The following is a 21,648-nucleotide window of genomic DNA, read 5'->3' as shown; positions in this document are numbered from 1 at the left end:
ATGTAAAACGCCGTGCGTGCTGGGATCTGACACCAAAGACCCAAGGGTTCATATAGTGCATAATCACCAGGGGAACTCACAGGGAGTCCGGGAAGAGGGAGGGGCGGAGCCGCGCTCTTCCACATATAGCAGCGTCCCTTAGATGCAAATTACATCATACAGACAGGGCGGAGTACGGCCTGAGCTGATGGAAAATTGTGGGTCTTATTTATTTGCCCATAAACATTTTGCGGTCGATCAGCAGTGCTCAGCAGACACAGTATTCTGAACCGATAGCATCAGAACAGACAGTACTGGTATATTTAGACCGACAACAGCCTGGCCTGTAAGGCGGGAACCTCTAGGTTATAAAACCTTATAAATGTAGACGGGGAGGCCCAGCCTGCCGCCATACATATATCTTGCAAGGCAATCCCACTTGACCAGGCCCACGACGAAGCCATGCTTCTCGTGGAGTGCGCTCTGACAACCAACAGGCACTGCATGCCCTTGCACGCAATGGCGTCATCTATCCATCTGGATAGGCTCTGTTTCGACGCGGCTAGTCCCTTGGAACGTCTGCTGAACGAAACGAAGAGCTGCTCCGTCTGTCTGAAGACAGATGTGCGAGACACATAAGCTCTTAATGCCCTGACTGGACAAAGGAAGCTCGCGTCTCCTTCCTCGTCAGAGACCGGTAGGGCTGACAGGGAAATGACCTGCGCCCTAAACGGTGTGTTGAGGGATTTTGGAACATAACCGTGCTTAGGTTTGAGTATAACTCTTGAGTCATTAGGCCCAAACTCCATGCACGTCGCGCTTACTGAGAGCGCGTGTAAGTCCCCTATGCGCTTCACCGAAGCGAGAGCCAGAAGAAACACTGTCTTGAAAGACAGGTGTTTAAGATCAATTGTCTGTAAAGGCTCGAATGGGTCACCTTTCATGGCCTCCAGTACTGGGAGGATTCAGTCTCTTAGCTCCTCTAAGGAAGCGGCTGACTAAATCGTTCCTTCCTATTGACTGACCAAGCGTTGTTTTTGAGAACGCTGCTATGGCCGCCACATAAACTTTGAGCGTGGAAGGGGACCTGCCCTTGTCCAACAGCTCTTGTAGGAAGGAGAGAACCTCCGTCACCCCACAGTCTGGGGGCGACACGCCACGAGCTGTGCACCAGCTGGGGAACACTGACCATTTCGAGGAATAGAGACGTCGCATAGACGGAGCTCTAGCCTGCGTGATCGTGTTTAACACTCCGCTTGGGAGGTCAGCGGGTACCAAATATGAAGGGACCACAGCTCTGGGCGAGGATGCCAAATCGAGCCCTTGGCCTGAGAGAGGAGGTCCCTCCTCACTGGCACTGGCCATGGGGCAGTGCTCGTTAACTGCATCAGAACTGGGAACCAGGGTTGGTTTTTCCAGAACGGCGCTACGAGTAGCACTGAGCATCCTTCTTCCCTGATCCGCTCTATCACCTGAGGCAGGAGAGAGACGGGAGGAAAGGCATAGAGCGGGCGGCGGGGCCATACATGAGCCAGCGCGTCCCTGCTCTTGGAGAAAAATTCCAGACAGTGAGCGTTTTCTTGAGACGCGAACAGGTCTACTTCCGCTCTGCCGAATTTCTTCCACAGCAGCTGGACTGTCTGTGGGTGTAGAGACCACTCGCCTGTCGGAACATTGTTCCTGGACAGTCTGTCCGGTCCTACGTTTAGGAGCCCTGGCACATGCGCTGCTCTCAGCGAGAGCAGGTTGCGCTGAGCCCACACCGGGAGGCGTTCTGTCAGCCTGTGCAGGTTTCGGGACCTGAGGCCGCCCAGGCGATTTATGTAGGACACCACTGACATGTTGTCCGAACGGACCAGGACGTGGTGTCCTCGTATTTGGGGACAAAAACGCGTCAGCGCGTTGTCTACTGCCAGCATTTCGAGGCAGTTTATGTGCAGAAGCTTCTCCCGTTCTGACCATTGGCCGAAGAACGGTCTGCCCTCGAGCAGCGCTCCCCATCCCGAGGTGGATGCGTCCGTAGACACCACCTTCACACTCGAGGAAGTCCCCAGGCTTACACCTGATTGGTACCAGTCGTTTGCTTTCCAAGGTTTCAGAGCTGCGATGCATTTCTGATTGACCTTGAGACGAAGCAGACCGGAAGCCCACGCTCGGCGCGGCACTCGCGCTTTCAGACAGAACTGTAGCGGGCGCATGCGAAGCAAGCCCAGCTGAAGAACTGATGATGCTGAGGCCATGAGACCTAGCAACCTCTGAAATTTCTTGAGCGGGACAGATGCGCCGCAGCGGAAAGAGCTCACTGCGCCCTGAATGTCTAGCATGCGCTGTGGTGACAGTCGCGCTATCATAGACAGCGAGTTCAGTTCTGTGCCCAGAAAAGATATTATCTGTCTGGGGGACAGGGAACTCTTCGCCCAATTGACTCTGAGACCCAGATTCTCGAGGTGATCGAGTAAAATGGTCCTGTGCTCTATGAGCATCGAGTGAGATTGAGCTAGAATCAGCCAATCGTCCAAGTAGTTCAATACTCGCATGCCCTGTAGCCTGAGGGGTGCGAGCGCTGCGTCCATGCACATCGTAAATGTACGGGGTGCTAGGGACAAGCCGAACGGTAGGACTGTGTACTGATATGCCTGGCCCTCGAAGGCGAATCTCAAATATCGCCTGTGACTTGACGCTATCTGTATTTGAAAATACGCGTCTTTCAGATCTATTGACACAAACCAATCTCCTCGGCGAATCTGCGCGAGGATTTTTCTGGTCGTGAGCATTCTGAACTGTCGCTTTGCAAGCACTCTGTTCAGTTGCCTTAGATCTAGTATGGGTCTGAGACCCCCGTCTTTTTTCGGTACCAGGAAGTATCTGCTGTATAGCCCTCCTTCGCTCTGAGCTAGAGATAACGGCTCTATGGCCCCTTTGCTCAATAGTTTCAAAATTTGGGCTCGAAGTAGGTGTGCTACTTCTGTTTTTACCATGGTATCGACGCGCGTCGCATAGCGACGAGGGCGCTGGTGAAACTGTAGCGAATAGCCTCTTTTTATAATGTCTAGCACCCACTTCGAAACCCCGGGTAGCCTCGCCCATGCCTCTGCATGAATGGCTAGGGGTTGAATGCGAAGCGCGCTCTGGTCGCTCAGCGACAGAGGGGCTTCGGTGTGCTGTAACACAAGCGTCGCGCTTATGACATTCGAGGCAGAGGGCGTGCTGATAACAGCGGGCACATTTACCACACCGAGAGCATTGTCCGCCTGAGCAGAGCGAATGCACGTTGGTTTCGTTTTTACAGAAACCTCGAGACATGCAGGACGTAGTGATTGTGGGCACTGGGCAGTGGGCACATCTGCTACGTTTAATGCGCAATCGAACTGGTTTGATTTTATGTGCGCGAGCCCTGTGTGACGGGCTGTGCTTGTGTGTAGGAATGGGCACTGGGCAGTGGGCATTTTGTCTACACTCATAACACCATCGGCCGTGGCCGGGACACCAGAAAAAACACTCTTTATGGGATTTATCTGGGTAGCCGTAAAAACGGCATTTGTGTGCAGGCAAGCGGGCAGTGGAACCGGCTTGTTGACTGCAAAATACACTGGGACAGTCACATTTCTTGGAACTGAACGAGCGATGAGTTTTGGTGGAAGTCCGGCCGCAGCGGGACTTGAACACCGTCGTTTCCCTAGGCGTGCTAGGACGACTTCGGGGCCTCGAGCTTTACCGCAATCCTGGGCCGCGGCCCACGCGGGGCGGGGGCCAGATGAGCGAGAGCGCGGTCTCGCGCTTCGGGCCTGTCGGCGCTGCGAAGTGGCGGCGGTGGGCGGAGGCTGGGGCTGTGAGCTCTGAGCAGACGGTTTCGCACGGCCTGCTGCAGAACTGGAGCGCTTCGGCAGGAAGTGCTTCATAGCCTGTGACGCTTTCTGTACCTCGGCGAATCTTTCAGCGAAATCTTTGACGGTCACATGACAGGCAGACCCAGTATGGTTTACACAAATTAAAACAGATAAGAGGAATAAAATGGACAAAAATGACTAAGACAACATATACTAAGACACACTCTAATATACATATAATCATCATAATATATAGAGTGGTTAAAACATGTGTCATGTGTGACAGTGTCACAATACCACGTCACATTAAAATACCAAGCCTTACGTTACTCTCCTGATGTCTGAAAATAGAACATGAAGAAAATTTTACAGCTCATTCAGTCAAATTGACAGATAAATATTATTCGTAGCTCAACCTTATAATGTGTTTCAGTCTTTTTGAACTTCCCCGAACCTGAAGTGGCTCCCACAATCTAAAACGCAGTAGACTCGATAGGAGAAAGGTGGATATATGCTATGCTTGTAGATAATGAGATAATCAGAGGTAATGATGAACAGATAAAATGGGCGGAGTAACAGGTGGGATGATCAATGATAGACAGCAGAACAGTAACACCAGATTTAAACAGTAACACGGGATATTATAGTAGACCTGACAGCATACCATGTATTTAAAATTTTTAAGAAAATGACATTATTTATGAGTGTGCACTAATATTAAAACACAATTTTTAATAAGCTACTGTGTATTTCATTGTTTCAAAGGGATAAAAGGACGTATTGTTTTAACTTACAAATAGATTATGCATTTGAAGCTTAAAGCAGATATTTTTATCCAGACTGACTTTTACACATAGTACTTGTAATACAATGTATTGCTTTTAGAAATGAAATGCCTCCTGTAGAAAAACAGTGGGTTACACTTTATTTTACAGTGTCCTTGTTACACGTTACATGTAGTTACTGTAGTAATAACTATAAATGATGTATAATTACATGCAACTAACCTTAAACCAAACCCTAATCCTAATCCTAACCCTATAGTAAGTACATATAGGTAATTATTATTACTCAGTAATTAAATGCATAATTACACTGTAACACAGGCACCTTAAAATAAAGTGTGACCAAACAGTGTTGGCATAATTAATCTCAATCAAATATTTTGTATAATATAGTGGGAATAAAAAAGTGTTTTCCAATTCAGGGATATTCTAGAACAATTTCTGGAAAATATCAATGGGAGGCTTTACATGTTGTATAAAATATATGGGTGTCAATGAGAAATTTAAGAGGGAAATTCATATATTACAAATTTATTGGAAATATACAAAAAATTGAGGAAATGAATTAAGGAAATTGCAGTAGTTTGTGGTCTGAATGGGGAAAAGCGTGAATTATATGATTTTGCAAACCCTTATTTTTCCTTTACATTTGTACTGTTATATATGCATTTGCTTATTTTAAGTTTTATTTAAATTTTTTCATACAGTACAGCATCACAATCTGTAATTATCTGAGGATGATCTTGAATGTTGTTCCACTTTTGTATATTTTGTTTCAATGGGAAAATAATTGTATTTAAATCTTTGAATCTCACATTTGTCATCCAAGTTCCAACACTAAGTTTAACATTGTTATTCAAGTGGGTGAAAATAAATATACAGTTCCTTAACACTCAATTATGATCAAGGTGGTAGCTCTTTTTTAATTAGTGAGAGAAGGGTATAAATGATACACTTGTTGTAGGTTGAGTCAGTTTATCTAAAATCCATTTTCAGTTTACCATCCCAATATCTTCTCTTTCAGACAGACACAGATGTTAGATGTTTACCTGTACACTTGTGTTTGACACCTCAGCGAATGAGTGAATGAGTCTTTTTTCTTTATTCTCTCAGAACCTACAACTGATCCATGCTATAATTATAACACTCTTGATGAATCCTGGAGAGACATACGGCAAAGCCTATATCAGTACTCTGGATATGATGACACTCTTGTTGAATGGAGTGGCTGGTATCGGCTGTATCTGAATGGAGAAAGTGCCCAGATGTCTGAGTGGTGTGTGAGTAATGTGGGATGTGGTGGTTACACTGGACTGTATCTCAACGGTTCTCATCCAACACTTGAGGATGGAGTGGAGACCCGTGAAGTCGTGGGAACTAATGCATGGTGGTGGGGAGGGTATTCCCGTGAGTGCGGCGCCTACAATTCCACATCCATCCGAGTCAAAGCCTGTCCAGGAGATTATTACGTCTATGAATTGGTCAAACCCATCATATCAGCTCCAGGGCCGATGTACTGTGCAGGTACAATTTTATCCCTTGTCTCTGGGATTTTTGTTATGATTTTTTATTTCACTATAATGAGTAAATACTCTATATAGATAATTTAACATATTTTTTGTTTTATGAAAATAATCATGTTTTAACTAGTTATAATCAGTGGTGTGCACTCAAATTACGCGTTATGCCATTTGTTCATTAATTTATATGTATACTGTATATGAACGTATCATAATATTACTCTAGAGTCCTCTTGTGCCTATCTGCAGTCAAGTTTTTGTCTCAGAATAAAGCTTATTTTCATATATTTGTTTATATGTAGCCCCTGTTGCTCTGCCTTGTTCTGCAGGCTTCTGTCAGCTACTGTAGACTTGCCTCACTTTGAGCTTGAAAGTACACTACTTGTTAGAATATAATTGCTAGAATATAGTTAGAATATAATTGCAAGTTAGTATATATATATACAATTAATTATTTTGCAAACTCCATGACAGTTGCTTTCCAAAGCATCAGCAGTGATCCCTGCTACAACTATGAGTCTCTGGATCGTCCCTGGAGAGCCAACAATGAAAGTGGAGATAACATTTGTGATGAACGTTTCTCCTGGAATGGCTGGTACCGGCTTTTCTACTATGGAATGGACATCCGGATGCCAGAGACCTGTGTTAGTTCATACACCTGTAACACATACTATAATCTGTGGCTCAATGATCCTCACCCTCAGATAGAGGATGGAGTGGTGACCAGGGAGGTCTGTGGGGGTTATTGGGGAGGCTGCTGTGATTACAAGACAAAACCCATCAGAGTGAAAGCGTGTCCAGGCAATTACTATGTCTATGAACTTGTGAATCCACAATTCTGGTGTTCAGGATACTGTACAGGTACTGTGGTTTCCTCATTTATTTAAGTATTTCAAACCTTTTTGTAAATGATTTCTGCATGACACAAATTTTCTTCTTTTTAGATGTCAACACTATTTCACAGGCGGTTTCCACTATAAGTCCAGATATAACCACGGGATCCAGCATCACCTCGAGTAAGTTGTAAATAATATATATGAACGAATACATGAGTGTTATTCAAAATAATCAAATTTTTTTAATGAAAGATTTGCATTTCAGTTTAAATGGAAATGTTTATGCATTAACATTTTTACTATTACACAGTCGCATTGTGTATGAATGGTTTATGAATCTCATGATTATTACAGTGTTTGACTGGTTCAGATTTGCTCTTGTGAAGTTTCTTGTTGAAATATAACTTGCTTGTGTTGGTCTCATCATCTCTCAGTAACAGATTATGACTCGTGTAATAACTACAACATACTCGACAACTACTGGAGAAGCACACACAATTACTGGTCTAGTTATGGATACATATCTGATCATGATGACACTCGTGTAGAATGGGATGGCTGGTATCGACTCTTCATTAATGGATCAAGTGCTCAGATGCCTGAGTGGTGTTTTTATTACATGTCATGTGGAAGTTTTAGTTCTCTGTGGCTTAATGGCTCTCATCCTCGGCTAGAAGATGGAGTTGTTACTCGTGAAGTTTACGGCTCCCGTAATGATCAGTGCAGTCGCTACAGATCCGACCCGATCCAAGTCAAAGCTTGTCCTGGAAATTATTATGTCTACAAATTTACCAGACCAACTCTTTCAATCCCAGATCCTGTATATTGTGCAGGTACATTAGTTCATCTGTATATGTGATGTGCTTATCATGAATTGTATTGGTTTGAATTCATATTATCATCCTGAATATATTTAATCTTCAATATATAATGCTCTCTTTCTCCTTTTTCCTTAATAGTACCTTTCTCCACCCCAAGTGTCGACCCCTGTTACAACTATACCAGTCTGGATGAGCCTTGGAGAGCCACAGACAACTTTTACTATAATAACTATTACTACTATAGTATGTGTGATTATAATGTGGAGTGGAATGGCTGGTACAGGATGTTCTACAATGGTGAAAATACTCAGATGCCAGAATCATGTGTAAATCAAGGCATGTGTGGCACTTATTACCCACTGTCGCTCAGCGGCCCTCACCCACAGCTGGAAGATGGAGTGGTCACCCGTCAGGTCTGTGTCTCCTCATGGAGTGGCTGCTGTACTTACACATCCCACCCTATAAGAGTCAAAGCCTGTCCAGGAAATTACTATGTTTATGAGTTTGTCAAGCCAATATTTTGTGGTGCTTACTGTACAGGTGACCATTTACTTATCCAATCCTCATTCTTTAATGTTTTTCTGGATTTTGTTTGAAAATTATTGATGTTGATATAAAATGTTCCTAATACCAGATGCCTCAAACCAGTCCATCTCATCAGCGTCTACAACAACAGAGACGATCCCATCTATAGAATCCATGACTCCACCAATCACAACCACTGGTAAAGTATTGTGTTGCTTCCTTAATAAACTCTCTTGAGCATCTTTTTGGACATGCATTTTTTCTGAAACATGGATTATTGAATTGTTGAATCATTATTGAACATTAAAATGTTCCTGATTATCACATTAAGCAAATGCATTATAATTTCTACAGAAAAATATAATAAAAAAAATAAAAAAACACATTAACAAGAAGTAATACTTAATACACAAATGAGTGTTGTAAATAGTGAAAACTAAACCACCAGCGTTTCTCAAACACATTTTGTAACACTAAACTTATTTTTTTAACCCCAAAACCCTAAAGTTGTTCCAAACCTGTATGTTTATCTGCTGAACACAATAGAAGAAATACTTGTAACCAAACAGTTGAGGGGCACAATTGATTTCCATTGTATTTTTCAATGGTGACCCAAAACTGTTTGTTAACAAACATTCTTCAAAATATCTTCTTTTCTGTTCAGCAGAAGAAAGAAATTCATAGAGGTTGGGAACAACTTGAGTGCGAGTTTATGATGACAGAATCTTCATTTTAGGATAAATCTTCATTTCTGAAAGCTCACAAAAAATTGTCTTAAGCTTTGAATTTAAAACACAAATGAAACAGGGAGCTTAAGTAAAGATCGTTCTGGAGACAATGTGTTCATAGCTCAACTACTACAAAAATAAAAATGTATCACATCATCCATTTATTCATTCAGCAAAATGTATATTTTTAATATTTCCATGACAACAGCTCCCCCTGTTGACCCCTGCTACAACTACAATGTTCTGGATGATTCATGGAGAGCCACCAACAATCAACATTCCTCTCAAATAATGTGTGACGCTTCGGTCAGCTGGAACGGCTGGTACCGTCTCTTCATTCAGGGTCAGAGCGTTCAGATGCCAGACACATGTGTTGATGAGTATAGTTGTGGCACTTATGCTCCACTGTGGCTGAACGGAGGACATCCAACAGTTGAGGATGGAGTGGTCACTCGAGATGTCTGCGGTCACTGGAGCAATAACTGCTGCTATTTACAATCCAATCCCATTAAAGTCAAAGCCTGTCCAGGAGATTATTATGTCTATGAGTTTGTGAGCCCGACTACCTGCAGTTTGGCATATTGTGCAGGTAAATATATTTACATGTGCCCTTTGTTTATGTAAGACATAATTGCTATTTATGTAATATTTATCATTTATTTCAGATTCAAGCAGAATAAACACTACCACTACTACTGTCATGCCAGAGACAACCACATATGAAACTACAACCATGGACACTACGACTGGTAATATAATGTATTATGTTACAGTCTGGAGGATAATTGTTTGGCATAAGCAAATCAGATCCATGTTGTGTTTGTGATGCATGTAAAGAATTTAAAAGAATTTATAAAACCATATAGGCTATTAAATATTAGCTATATTAAGGATGATTCAGCCATAGGCACGAGGTCAAAGGTAATCATAGCCATGCTGATATACTGCTGCTATGCTGTATCATATGTATTTAACTAGAATACAAATCTTATGATGTGGTAAATTAAATTGAAAGATGTCTATGACATTACTAATACATTTTCAATAGGTTTTTTTTGTTTGTTTGTTTGTTTTTTTGAGAATTACTGAAGATAACAGGTAGGCTATCCACCTTTTTCCTAAGCCCCATGACGCTTTGTGCAAACTATTTCTATTAAACAATCAGTGGAAATTTTGCTGTATAAACAGGGCTCCAGACTGCGACCATTTTTCCTGCCGGGGAACCAAATATTTATTTACAAAATGAAAGCGGAACGAAAATACGCTACTCATTTATGCTTCACGGACCGTTTATTAGTTCGGACCACAAATAGACAGAGTATTTTTTTTTTTTATTGTACATTTTTTTATTGAATTTTCAAAATTACAAAATTTGATCTAATAGACAGAGCAGCACATAGACATAATATAGAGATAGACGCCCTATCGACCGTGGGGCCGCCATCTTAGACCGGTCATCCGCTCCATTCAGTGTAATCTGTTTGGCAGGTGCAATGAGCTGTCAGCGCGTTTAATTAATCATACCGAACTGATTTTCACACTTTTTTTTTTTTTTCTGCAAAGGTCATACATGTAGCTATGATACAGGACACATGGTTCGCCGTATTTTAATATTCACAGTGGGCTTAACAGTAATAGAATTCTGATATATAAAGTGACCAGACGTCCAAGATCAAAACTGGGAGCATAATCACTGAAAAGGGGGAAAACAGGGACATTTTGACTATCAATCTGATTGAAAAACCTAATGTTGTGTCTTCAAAAACAAAACGGGGACAGAGGTAGTTTTTTTCTCTATTTAGCCAGGGACAAGCAACTAAAAGCGGGGACTGTTCCCTGAAACCGGGGGCGTCTGGTCACCTTATGATATGTGATGTAGGCTATGATAGGTATTTTGCAAATCACACACTATAAATATGATAGAGAAGCAGAAACAGATAGTGTCAGTAAAGTCAGATAGTTTAATAAGTTGAAGAAACAATATACTATTATTATATTATATTAGAGTCTACTTGAAACTTTTTGTGTTTCTCTCTCTGTCTCACACACACACACACACACACACACACACACACACACACACACACACACACACACACACACACACACACACACACACACACACACACACACACACACACACACTGTACTACCACGTACTTCTGCATCCATCACCTCCCAGCCCTTGACATAGCAGCCCCCCTCCCGAGTCCCAACACACACACACTCACTCACAGGAAATAGTGAAGCTACCACCAAAATACTAAGTTACTACTACTAAATAGTGACTGCCCAACACTGATAATACAGTCTGTGCCACTTGTGTAAATTTCGCTGGCCAATGTTATACCAGTAATATTTGTTTTATTTCTACAAAAGCATTCTTGTGTCAGTTGTAGGCTTATCTAAGTCAGTGTTATGGACAGGGGTGCCACCATCAATTTTGGGCCCTATGAAAGAATATGAGGTTGGGCCCCCAACCGCACCCATTCCGTTAATAAAATCGATCTCTGGGGCCCCCAAAAGTGCCTGGGCCCTTAGAATTGTCCTAACTCCCCCCCCCCCTTAGCGGCGCCCCTGGTTATGGAATATGACTTATCAAGTCTCAGTTCATAGCCGGGTCAGTAAACCGATTTCAGTACAGTGATCCTTGCTCCTTCTCAACTCTCTGGTAATATTCTATTCACAAAATACAGCCAATAGTACGGTAATGTTAAATCTTACTTGTGAAAAGTAATCCCCCGAGCCCTATTTGCGATGGTCCGTCGATTTGAGCATATGCTGTTCAGTGCTCGGCATCTTAACTGCTGCCACGCAATGAAACTATGAGTATCACCGGTTTAAGATGGCGGCCGCATTTCTCAACGCCCAGTGGCCAATGGGGCGTCTATCTCTATATTATGTCTATGGAGCAGCGCCCCGAACTTGATCACACGACACTGCTACTAGGATATCAAGACTCTGGAGATCCAGTGAAGAAATCCATTTAATTCGCCTCAGAATTAACAACATAATCGCTATCATTCCGGTAACATTCCGATTCGGCGGACCATTCGACCAGAATGTTAAGCTCTGTCCCTTAACATGACTCAATGTCTTTGTGTTGTATTTCATCTATCTGTGCTTTTCCTCTTAGATGTGAGAGATCGCTGTTCTGAACTCAGCTGCTCTGAGCATGAATGGTGTGGGAAGAAAAATGGTGTTCATGGCTGTTTATGTAACAATGACCAACCCAGACCACAACCTGACTCTTTTGGTTAGTACCATTAAAAAAAAAAAAAAAATCTGTAATTTGTTACTTTTTTCTTTTTTAATAATTCTGACAATCTTTTGCCTCTTTTGTTTTAAACTCAGAGTTCTCAGAAACCTGTGAAAGCAGCTCTGGCTCCATATCTGTGTCTCGCTGTCAGCTCTTTGAGGCTGGTTTTCCAGCTGATGTCTTACACCTCAATGATCCCAGCTGCAAAGGAACGGTCCGGAATGGCAGAGTGGAATTCCATTTTGATGATGATGAACACATCTGTGGTACAAATCTTGTGGTAGGTTTAAATATGTATAATCTATTCAATACACAATCTAAACATTTGTAGTGTCTGATATAACCAGAATAGTTTGTCCTCTTGGGGAATCTCTATGAAACTTTGAGAAGTATGTAGGGAGGTCTGTAAGGATACTGAATAATCAATCTGTAACAACCAAAGGAAGGTCCCAAACAGACCTCCCTACAGACTTCTTAAAGTCACAAAGAGATTCAAAGGGGAAGGATACACAACACCATGCCACAAAAGAAACTGGAACTTCTCCACCATTAATACGTAACACATCATCATTTTACTTGACTGATGAAACCTTTTGGCTTTATATATATATATATATATATATATATATACAAATGTTTTCTTTGTTGTCCACAGGCTAACGGCACCCACTTCATCTATGATAACTTTATTCTGGGGACACCGAGGTCAGAAGGTCTAATCATCAGCAGAGAGAAAATCCTGAAGCTTTCTTTCAGCTGTGCTTATCCTCAATCACAAACACTTTCCATGAATACGGAAATCAACCCACTGGAGAGGTGGGAGTGAAACAGCACTATTTTTTAAAAGGGGTAGTTCACCAAAAACAGAATTTTTTTGTTAATATTTGTTCCAAGGAACACACACATTTTTCTGGTCATATCTTTCAATGCAGTTAATCCCCATGGGGAATTTCAAGCTTAAGAAAGAAAAAAAAAAAGAAAAAAAAAAAAGGTCCATATAACTCCTTAACTATATTCCAAATCTTTTTAGGTGAACTAATCATTTTAGCAGAAAAATAAATGTATTTAAAAAGTAAATATATGGTTATATTCTCAAAACCAAGCATATCTATTTTACATAATTTTATCCATAAACATAATAGTTTTAACACAGATCTATCCATTATTTCATCAGCATGGTGAACAAGACTCTTCCCGCTGGTGAAGGCAGATATCAGGTCCGGATGATTCCATATGAGGATGATGAGTTTACCCGGCCCTTCACTGGTCGTGTGGATGCAGAGCTCGACCAGGAGATGCATGTGGAAGTTCGTGTTGAGGGGGTTGACAGCCGCCAGTTTGCCCTGGTGATGGACACGTGTTGGGCTACACCTGTGAATGATCCTGATTACAGCCTCCGCTGGGATCTCATCCTTTCAGAGTAAAGCAGGGATTTTTAAAAATTATTTTAAGCTTAGCCTTTACTCATTGTAACATTTTTACTGAATAAATAATAATCATATTACCTCTAGGAATACAAACATGTGATAATTAAGGGAGATCACTCTGTATTGACTGTTTCAAAAAGAAATAATTTGTCATTATTGATATTCTCAGGTGTCCCAATCCAAATGACAACACAGTGGAGCTGCTGCAGAACGGCGTCTCGACATCCAGCCGTTTCTCCTTCAGGATGTTTATCTTCACTGCAAACTCCACTAGGCTTTACCTGCACTGTGCTGTTCACCTTTGCCTTCTGTCAAGCAATCGCTGCTCAATGGTGAGTTTAGTGTGCACTAATTGTGTGTCAGATTGTTCTGGTTCCTTCAGAAGACTGAAAATCTGTTTTTGGCATTATATTATGGAAGCAGATTAGTCTCAAATATAATTCACACAAAAAACATGATTCACAAATGCGTAGACAATTTCACATGCATGAAACCTAATTCACGTGCACACAAAAAAAATCCACGTGCGTGAAAAAAAATATATATTCACAAAAAGCAATTCACATGCGCAAAATAAAATTATATACTCATAAAATACATTTCACAAATGCAAAACACAATTCGTAGATATACAACTGTGCACAAAAACCTTTGAATGTTTAAAATGTACGAGTGTATCCTTGCATTTGAATGTGCAAATCGTCATTCACGTACGAATCGCCTTAGATATGTGTGTGTGTGTTTTTGAGACTTTCCTGGCAGCATAACACTCGTAACACAGAGCAGTCGTACTCTTTAGCCAATCAGATTTAAGCTTATCAATCGACCAATCAGTATCACGTGAGGGCGGGCCTACCTACATGTTACGTCATCAGCTTTCGACCAGTTCATGGCTGAGCAGAGGTAAGTGCAGTTAATCGTTCATTTCTGTGTTAACTGAAGTTAATAAAGTTTGAGATCAGTTGAAGCAATAGTTTATTAACTGCTGTTTAGTCCACATGTGAATATAAACATTTATTTTTAGTATTGATGGATTTTCATGTCCTGTCCACCACACATTCAACCTATGATAATGTATGTAATGACGTGCATATATAGGAGACATGTTTTGATCTGCATATATTATGTAGTTTTATTGTTTCAGATTTCCAAGACAGATGATGTATGAAGTTGCAGACAACCAGTACTGTGATCTTACTATTTCTACTGTAATTCTTTGAAAACAGTCATGTTGCAAGCCATCCATTTTGACAGTTGTTTCAACAAGTGGTTGAAAGTGATGCATTGTTACTGTATTAATTTGTCTCCTGCGGACTATATGTACACACTTTAGGAATAAAGCCTTGCTATGCATGCATTATTAAATGTTCTTGTAAGAATTAAAAGATTCAGACATAGTTCAATTTGATGTACACGTTTTATTAATTTGAAAGTTTCTGAATCCTTTGGGAATAAAATATATAAAATGACTTGATCATGATTAATGTTCCTGTTACATAGGAAGATCATGAACTGACAGTCTAAACTGTGAAGCACAATATTCAGTACAGAGAAATATACGTCTCTTCAGGAGTTGTGAGATCCAGTCAGAGTGTACTTTGCTTTTAGAGTATATAAATATAAGTGCAATACATCAAGTGAAAAGTTAAAAAATGAATTGTGTTCAGTCCGGTCATCAGTAGACCTCTCTGTTAGGACATATAAGATTTTGTCCTGATATTTAAAGTACTAAAACCCTATAGTACAAGAGTTGCAGACAGAGGACGTGGGGAATTAAGTGATGGTATTTGAATAGAGTTTACTGAGTAATCTTAGTCGCATAATCTTAATTGCCTCTCTATGATAAGTACCTTTGTCTCATCAGCATAAAATCAGATTTGTCTATTTTACTATAGGCAAAGTAAAATGAATGCTTCACAATATTGTCCTGAGACCTTAAGATGACATAAAAAACCTTATTTAAAAACCTTGCGATGACAATACAGCACAAAACATAAGGAAATGCATGTTGAATATATTGCTAACACTCTACAATAAGGTACAATAACTTAGTTAACATTAGTTCATGTATTAAATAACCATGAGCAATACATTTGTTGCTGTGTTTGTTAATCTTTATTAACGTTAGTTAAAAATACAGCTGTTCATTGTTAGTTTACAGTGCATTTACTAATGTTAACAAGATTTTAATGAAGTATTAGTAAATGTTAACATTAATAAAAAATAATAAAGGCTGTTCACGTGCAGTTCATTATTAGTTCATGTTAACTAATGAAACGTTTTAATAAACTGTTACCAATTAAGACATAAATAAAAATAAAAAATAAAGTATAAAAGAGAATTAAGAAACAACATGAATTAAGATGTTCGTGACTGCTATCCAGATGTCACACCAAAGGTGAGTAATCCTGATAAAATGCAGGGAAACAAGTGTTAATAATAATTTAACATCATACACAAATGGCAAAAACACTGGGTGCTCATTAAAATAGGTCTATTCACTATTTAAAGAACAATCTCGATGGGTATTGACCATAGATGATTGTTTTGCAATCATTAGCGTGATTGTAGCTGTACTGTGAGAGCTGTCTGTACCTTCATACAACAAAACAAGCATCATTCTTCTTCATTTTTGACACGATATGGGACATCTGATTACAACAACACTTGCTTACATCAGTTAATAGTTCATAAACTATTGCTTCAACTGATCTCAAACTTTATTAACTTCAGTTAACACAGAAATGAACGATTAACTGCACTTACCTCTGCTCAGTCATGAACTGGTCGAAAGCTGATGACGTAACATGTAGGTAGGCCCGCCCTCACGTGATACTGATTGGTCGATTGATAAGCTTAAATCTGATTGGCTAAAGAGTACGACTGCTCTGTGTTACGAGTGTTATGCTGCCAGGAAAGTCTCAAAAACACACACACACACATATCTAAGGCGATTCGTACGTGAATGACGATTTGCACATTCAAATGCAAGAATACACTCGTACATTTTAAACATTCAAAGGTTTTTGTGCACAGTTGTATATCTACAAATTGTGTTTTGCATTTGTGAAATGTATTTTATGAGTATATAATTTTATTTTGCGCATGTGAATTGCTTTTTGTGAATATATATTTTTTTCACGCACGTGGATTTTTTTTGTGTGCACGTGAATTAGGTTTCATGCATGTGAAATTGTCTACGCATTTGTGAATCATGTTTTTTGCGTGAATTATATTTGAGACTAATCTGCTTCCATATTATATCGCCATCTAGAGTGAAGTAATCTGTGCGTATGCAGTAAGACACTGTTGAAGACTATAAAAATCTCATCACATTCTGGTTATCCATTTTCAATCTTTAGAACTGTTCTTCTGGACACCACCGGAGAGAGGGCAGGTCTCTCGACTTCCATGACAGCGCTTCCATATCCCTGGGTCCTCTGGTTTGGTCTGAACGGAGCTCAGGTAAACATTACATTTAATAACCTTAATGCTTAATTTTCTTTTTTTTTTTACTTATGTCAAATTTCTGTAAGATTTAATCCATATTTATTTATTTTTTGCAACTTTACCATGCACTGAACCATGTCTTGTCCCCCTTCAGACATACTGATCCCAGAAAAAGTGCAAGTGTCCAGGGCACCAGGCCTGTGTGGTTCCTTGATCATTTTGATGGTTTCACTCCTTAGTGCCTACACTTTGTTGTATGTTTAGACATACAATTACCTTTGAATTCTTTGATTATACATTTCAAAAAATGTTGTTTGTCATATCTGATTTGTACACTGTACATTGGATTAGGAACAATTGGCATTGAACTTATAAATTGTTCTGCTTTGACTTGTATTTGCACCTAATAATAATGAGGACCCTTAAGTTTATGATGATAACTTTCTCTGTCTAGTATGGTCAAATAAGAATTAATTTGATTGTTTCTTTCTTTATTTTCAATTGTACTTAAAATACTTAAAATATATTTTAAATACTCTATATATTTACTGCGACAAATGCTTTCAGCTAGTAACTGTGTATTATGAGGGGAAAAAATGCTTTCTTCCTAAATAAAAATATTTTTTTTTAAATCCTCATCCAGACTGTGATTATGTGAAACTGTCCGGTCCCTGTGTGATTTTATGATAGTATTAGGCCGTCTTGTTTTTCTGAAGGGTGTCCTGAACTTCGACTGCTTCTAAGGACATGGATTTAAAGGTCTAATATTTGAAAAAAATGTATTAACATTATCATATCTCTGTGTGTGTTTTGCTTAAAATATAGGAAAATACATGTAGCCTACATACTTAAAATTAAGTTAGAACAGTAAATAAACACAAACCGAAGAAAAATAGGACTTGTGCTTCTGTTACTTTTGATAGGAAACAAAGTCTCGGCCTACAAATTCGGTCAGTTTTATTACAAATTCAAACAACTTACCAAAAAAATAACTTTAGATAGGATTTTTTCCTAAATGCACTATATTAGGTCTACATAGCATTTACTTAACCTGTACTTCACTTAAAGGTGCACTGTGGTGATGTTGCGAATTGAAAACCAACAGAAGTTACGGTGGAGACAGGAAGTGATGTCGTCGTCTGAGACAGCAGAGAGTAGCCAGTTAAGCAATGATGTATCTTTACAAAGATTAATTAAGAAATTATGCTTACTTAATTATTCAGTAACAAAATATGTTATTGCTACTCGTTCATCATTGTGTCAGTGTTTTATTCACTGACTTTAGCTAGCTTCTTTGCACAAAGAACAACATAGTAACGAAACGCGCTCTGAAGTAGTTTGTCTATTAAGGGCTACTGGCTAATGTCAGCGCAAAATGGCTATTTCAATATAAGGGGACCCGCGGTGTATGTAGATAGAAATGGCTCATTCTAAGGTAATAAAAACATAACGGTTCATTATGGTCTTTATACACCACTGAAAACATAGTTACGTGTATGATATTACATTTCTGTCAACAGATCCTAAATATTACACAATGCACCTTTAAAAGCACTGTGGAAATAAATATTAAATAAGCAAGCTTATTGCATTGCATATAGTCAGCCATGCTGATTTAGTATAGGCCATGCATGCCGGACTATATTGAATGCAATAAGCTTGCTTATTTAATATTTAATTCCACAGTGCCTTAAAAGGTGCATTGTGTCATATTTAAGAGGATCTGTTGACAGAAATACAATATACAAAAAATAAAATAAATAAATAAACAAGTCAACTGCAGTTCTGAAGCAGACTACTAGGTAGATTATATTATTAACTCTTTTCCCACCACTGACGGAAATTTACAGCTTTCCGTGTTTTCACTGATATACGCTATTACACAACTTTGGAAAGAGTACAGAATCTCCTGATTAAAGGGGGCATGAACTGAGAATTCAAATTTTCCTTGATCTTTTGACAGTTGAGAGTTTATTATACTATAAACAATACCCTGTAGCCCAAGTTTCAAAACTCAAAACTTCCTTGTTATCACAAAAACTGCTTTTATTGAAACCATAGCCAGAAAATGACAAGATCTAAAAAGAGAAGACTTATTACGTCACAGGGCAGCAAAAGCCTGGCCTGGTCCTACCAGACTCTCGTACATCTCATTTGCACAGAGAGTCTGGCCACTCTCCATTGATAAGCGTTAACTTCCTTGAAGGCGGGTACTCTGTTGAAGTTTAAAACTATTCACTAGTTGCATTAATAGAATTTTGCCGACATCCGGTTTGATTCCGGTAAGCCATCCCACTTCCGCTCGCCTCATTCCTGAAAATGGCGTTGTTTTATACGAGAAGCCAGCAAGATCTACCTAAGTTTACCATCAGTGACTTGCACCGGATTACTAACTCCTTTTCATCTGCTCCCAGGAGTAAAAGAGAAGGGGTTCAAAATGTACATTTCACAATTCATCGACAACTATGAAGGTACTTCATATCTTCACGGTGACAGCAGAGTTGGTAGACTACCGCTGACTAGAACTAGGGCGGGCTAGCAGTAGCTTGATGTTAAGTTACCTAAGCTAAATAAATCATCTATGGGAATTACAGGTTTTCCTCTTTGGCCATATCTCACATGATTATAGTAGATAGTTTTACCCTGTCACTTTCGTTTACATTTACACCTCTTTTTAGTCCGATTGAAAATCAATCCGTTCACAAGATCCTAACGTAACTAATTTCCCGCTTGATTGGAATATCGTATCAAATAGATGTGTACATACACACACTACCTCTATCTGTCACGAACTGCTCCGAGACACGAAGGTTAAGATCCAAGTGCAGCTTTTATTGAAGGGGTAATCCAAAGGCGTAATCCAAAGTACAGGCAAAAGGTCAAAACACAGGTAGGCAGTCCAAACAAACAAATAAAGAAACAAACTAACAAAACAGGCAGGGACCAGAGGCAAGAGAGTAATCCAGGGACCAGGGCGAGATATTCAAAAACCAGACAAGAAACCAGGGAAAATGCTCGGAAATGCAGACTAACAGTACAACAAGACTTCGCAGTGAGTGAATGAATGAACATGGTATAAATAGACAGACTAACAGGATGAGACAGGTGAATGCAATCAGTGAATGAGGTACAGGTGAATGTGATCAGTGATAAGTGATGAGTCCAGGCAGTGAGTTATGGGAACTGTAGTTTGTGAGTGAATAGGAGAGTCTTATGTGGAGTGCCCTCTGGTGGCTCTCAAGGGCACTCCAGCTGGTGATCGTTACATAGCCCCCCCTTTAAGGAGCGGATTCCAGACGCTCCTAAACTGTCCAGGAGGGAGGTGGAGCGGAGGCGGACCCGGGGGCGGGATGGAGGGCCAGGCCCGTGGAGCGGCAGAGGACCTGGATACTGCAGCAGGATGGGAGGCCAGGGCGGATCAGGCTGTGCAGGTGACCAGGGCGGAGCAGGCTGTGCAGGCGACCAGGGCGGAGCAGGCTGTGGAGGCGACCAGGGCGGAGCAGGCTGTGGAGGCGACCAGGGCGGAGCAGGCTGTGCAGGCGACCAGGGCGGAGCAGGCTGTGCAGGCGACCAGGGCGAAGACCCTTCGGGCAGCCACGGCGGTGAAGACCCCTCGGGCGGCCAGGGTGGAGACGACCACTTGGGAGGCGACGACCCTTCGGGCAGCCACGGCGGTGAAGACCCCTCGGGCGGCCAGGGTGGAGACGACCACTTGGGAGGCGACGACCCTTCAGGAGGCGACGACCCTTCGGGCAGCCACTGTGGTGAAGACCCCTCGGGCGGCCAGGGTGGAGACGACCATTTGGGAGGCGACGACCCTTCAGGAGGCCAGGGAGGTGACCATGGCACAGGAACAGACATTGGTTCAGGAACAGGAACAGACACCGGCTCAGGGACAGACACCGGCTCAGCGGCGGCCATCTTGTCCGAAGACACTTGCTCGTTGGAGACCATCTTGTCCTGAGACACTGGCTCGGTGGAGACCATCTTGTCCTGAGACACTGGCTCGGTGGTGGCCATCTTGTCCGAAGACACAGGCGTGGAGTCGGCCATCTTGTCCGAAGACACAGGCGTGGAGTCGGCCATCTTGTCCGAAGACACAGGCGTGGAGTCGGCCATCTTGTCCGAAGACACAGGCGTGGAGTCGGCCATCTTGTCCGAAGACACAGGCGTGGAAAGAGGAAGAAGAACAGATTCAGGCTCAGGATCAGTATCAGGCTCAGGAACAGATTCAGTCTCGGCGGGACGAGACTCTGGACGGGCGGACGTGACGTGAAGCTCTGGCTCTGGCTCGGCAGGACTGACGTGAAGCTCTGGCTCTGGGTCGGCAGGACTGACGTGAAGCTCTGGCTCTGGGTCGGCAGGACTGACGTGAAGCTCTGGCTCTGGCTCGGCAGGACTGACGTGAAGCTCTGGCTCGGCAGGACTGACGTGAAGCTCTGGCTCGGCAGGACTGACGTGAAGCTCTGGCTCAGGATCAGTGCGCTCTGA

General features: G+C 41.4%; 2 protein-coding genes across 6 annotated transcripts in view; both read left to right on the top strand.

Moving 5' to 3' along the window:
* LOC309485169 (alpha-tectorin-like) overlaps positions 1-17,795 on the top strand; it is a 163,378-nt gene extending 145,583 nt beyond the window's left edge. For both annotated transcript variants that reach the window (XM_082151843.1, XM_082151844.1), the window contains 2 exons: positions 17,070-17,172; positions 17,312-17,795. In XM_082151843.1, the coding sequence (XP_082007969.1) occupies positions 17,070-17,172; positions 17,312-17,421 (213 nt within the window). In that variant the 3' untranslated portion in view covers positions 17,422-17,795. The remainder of the gene's footprint in view (positions 1-17,069; positions 17,173-17,311) is intronic.
* LOC309485166 (uncharacterized protein) overlaps positions 1-21,648 on the top strand; it is a 198,682-nt gene that overhangs the window by 121,917 nt on the left and 55,117 nt on the right. For all 4 annotated transcript variants that reach the window (XM_082151835.1, XM_082151832.1, XM_082151833.1 and 1 more), the window contains 8 exons: positions 5,705-6,115; positions 6,586-6,972; positions 7,056-7,127; positions 7,388-7,780; positions 7,907-8,308; positions 8,403-8,492; positions 9,230-9,610; positions 9,687-9,770. In XM_082151835.1, the coding sequence (XP_082007961.1) occupies positions 5,705-6,115; positions 6,586-6,972; positions 7,056-7,127; positions 7,388-7,780; positions 7,907-8,308; positions 8,403-8,492; positions 9,230-9,610; positions 9,687-9,770 (2,220 nt within the window). The remainder of the gene's footprint in view (positions 1-5,704; positions 6,116-6,585; positions 6,973-7,055; positions 7,128-7,387; positions 7,781-7,906; positions 8,309-8,402; positions 8,493-9,229; positions 9,611-9,686; positions 9,771-21,648) is intronic.

This window comes from Leuciscus leuciscus, assembly GCF_965113295.1.
Source record: "Leuciscus leuciscus genome assembly, chromosome: 21".
NCBI classification, from domain to species: Eukaryota; Metazoa; Chordata; class Actinopteri; order Cypriniformes; family Leuciscidae; genus Leuciscus; species Leuciscus leuciscus.
The sequence above is the reverse complement of the archived record's forward strand: the minus strand, read 5'-3'. Positions and strand labels throughout refer to the sequence as shown.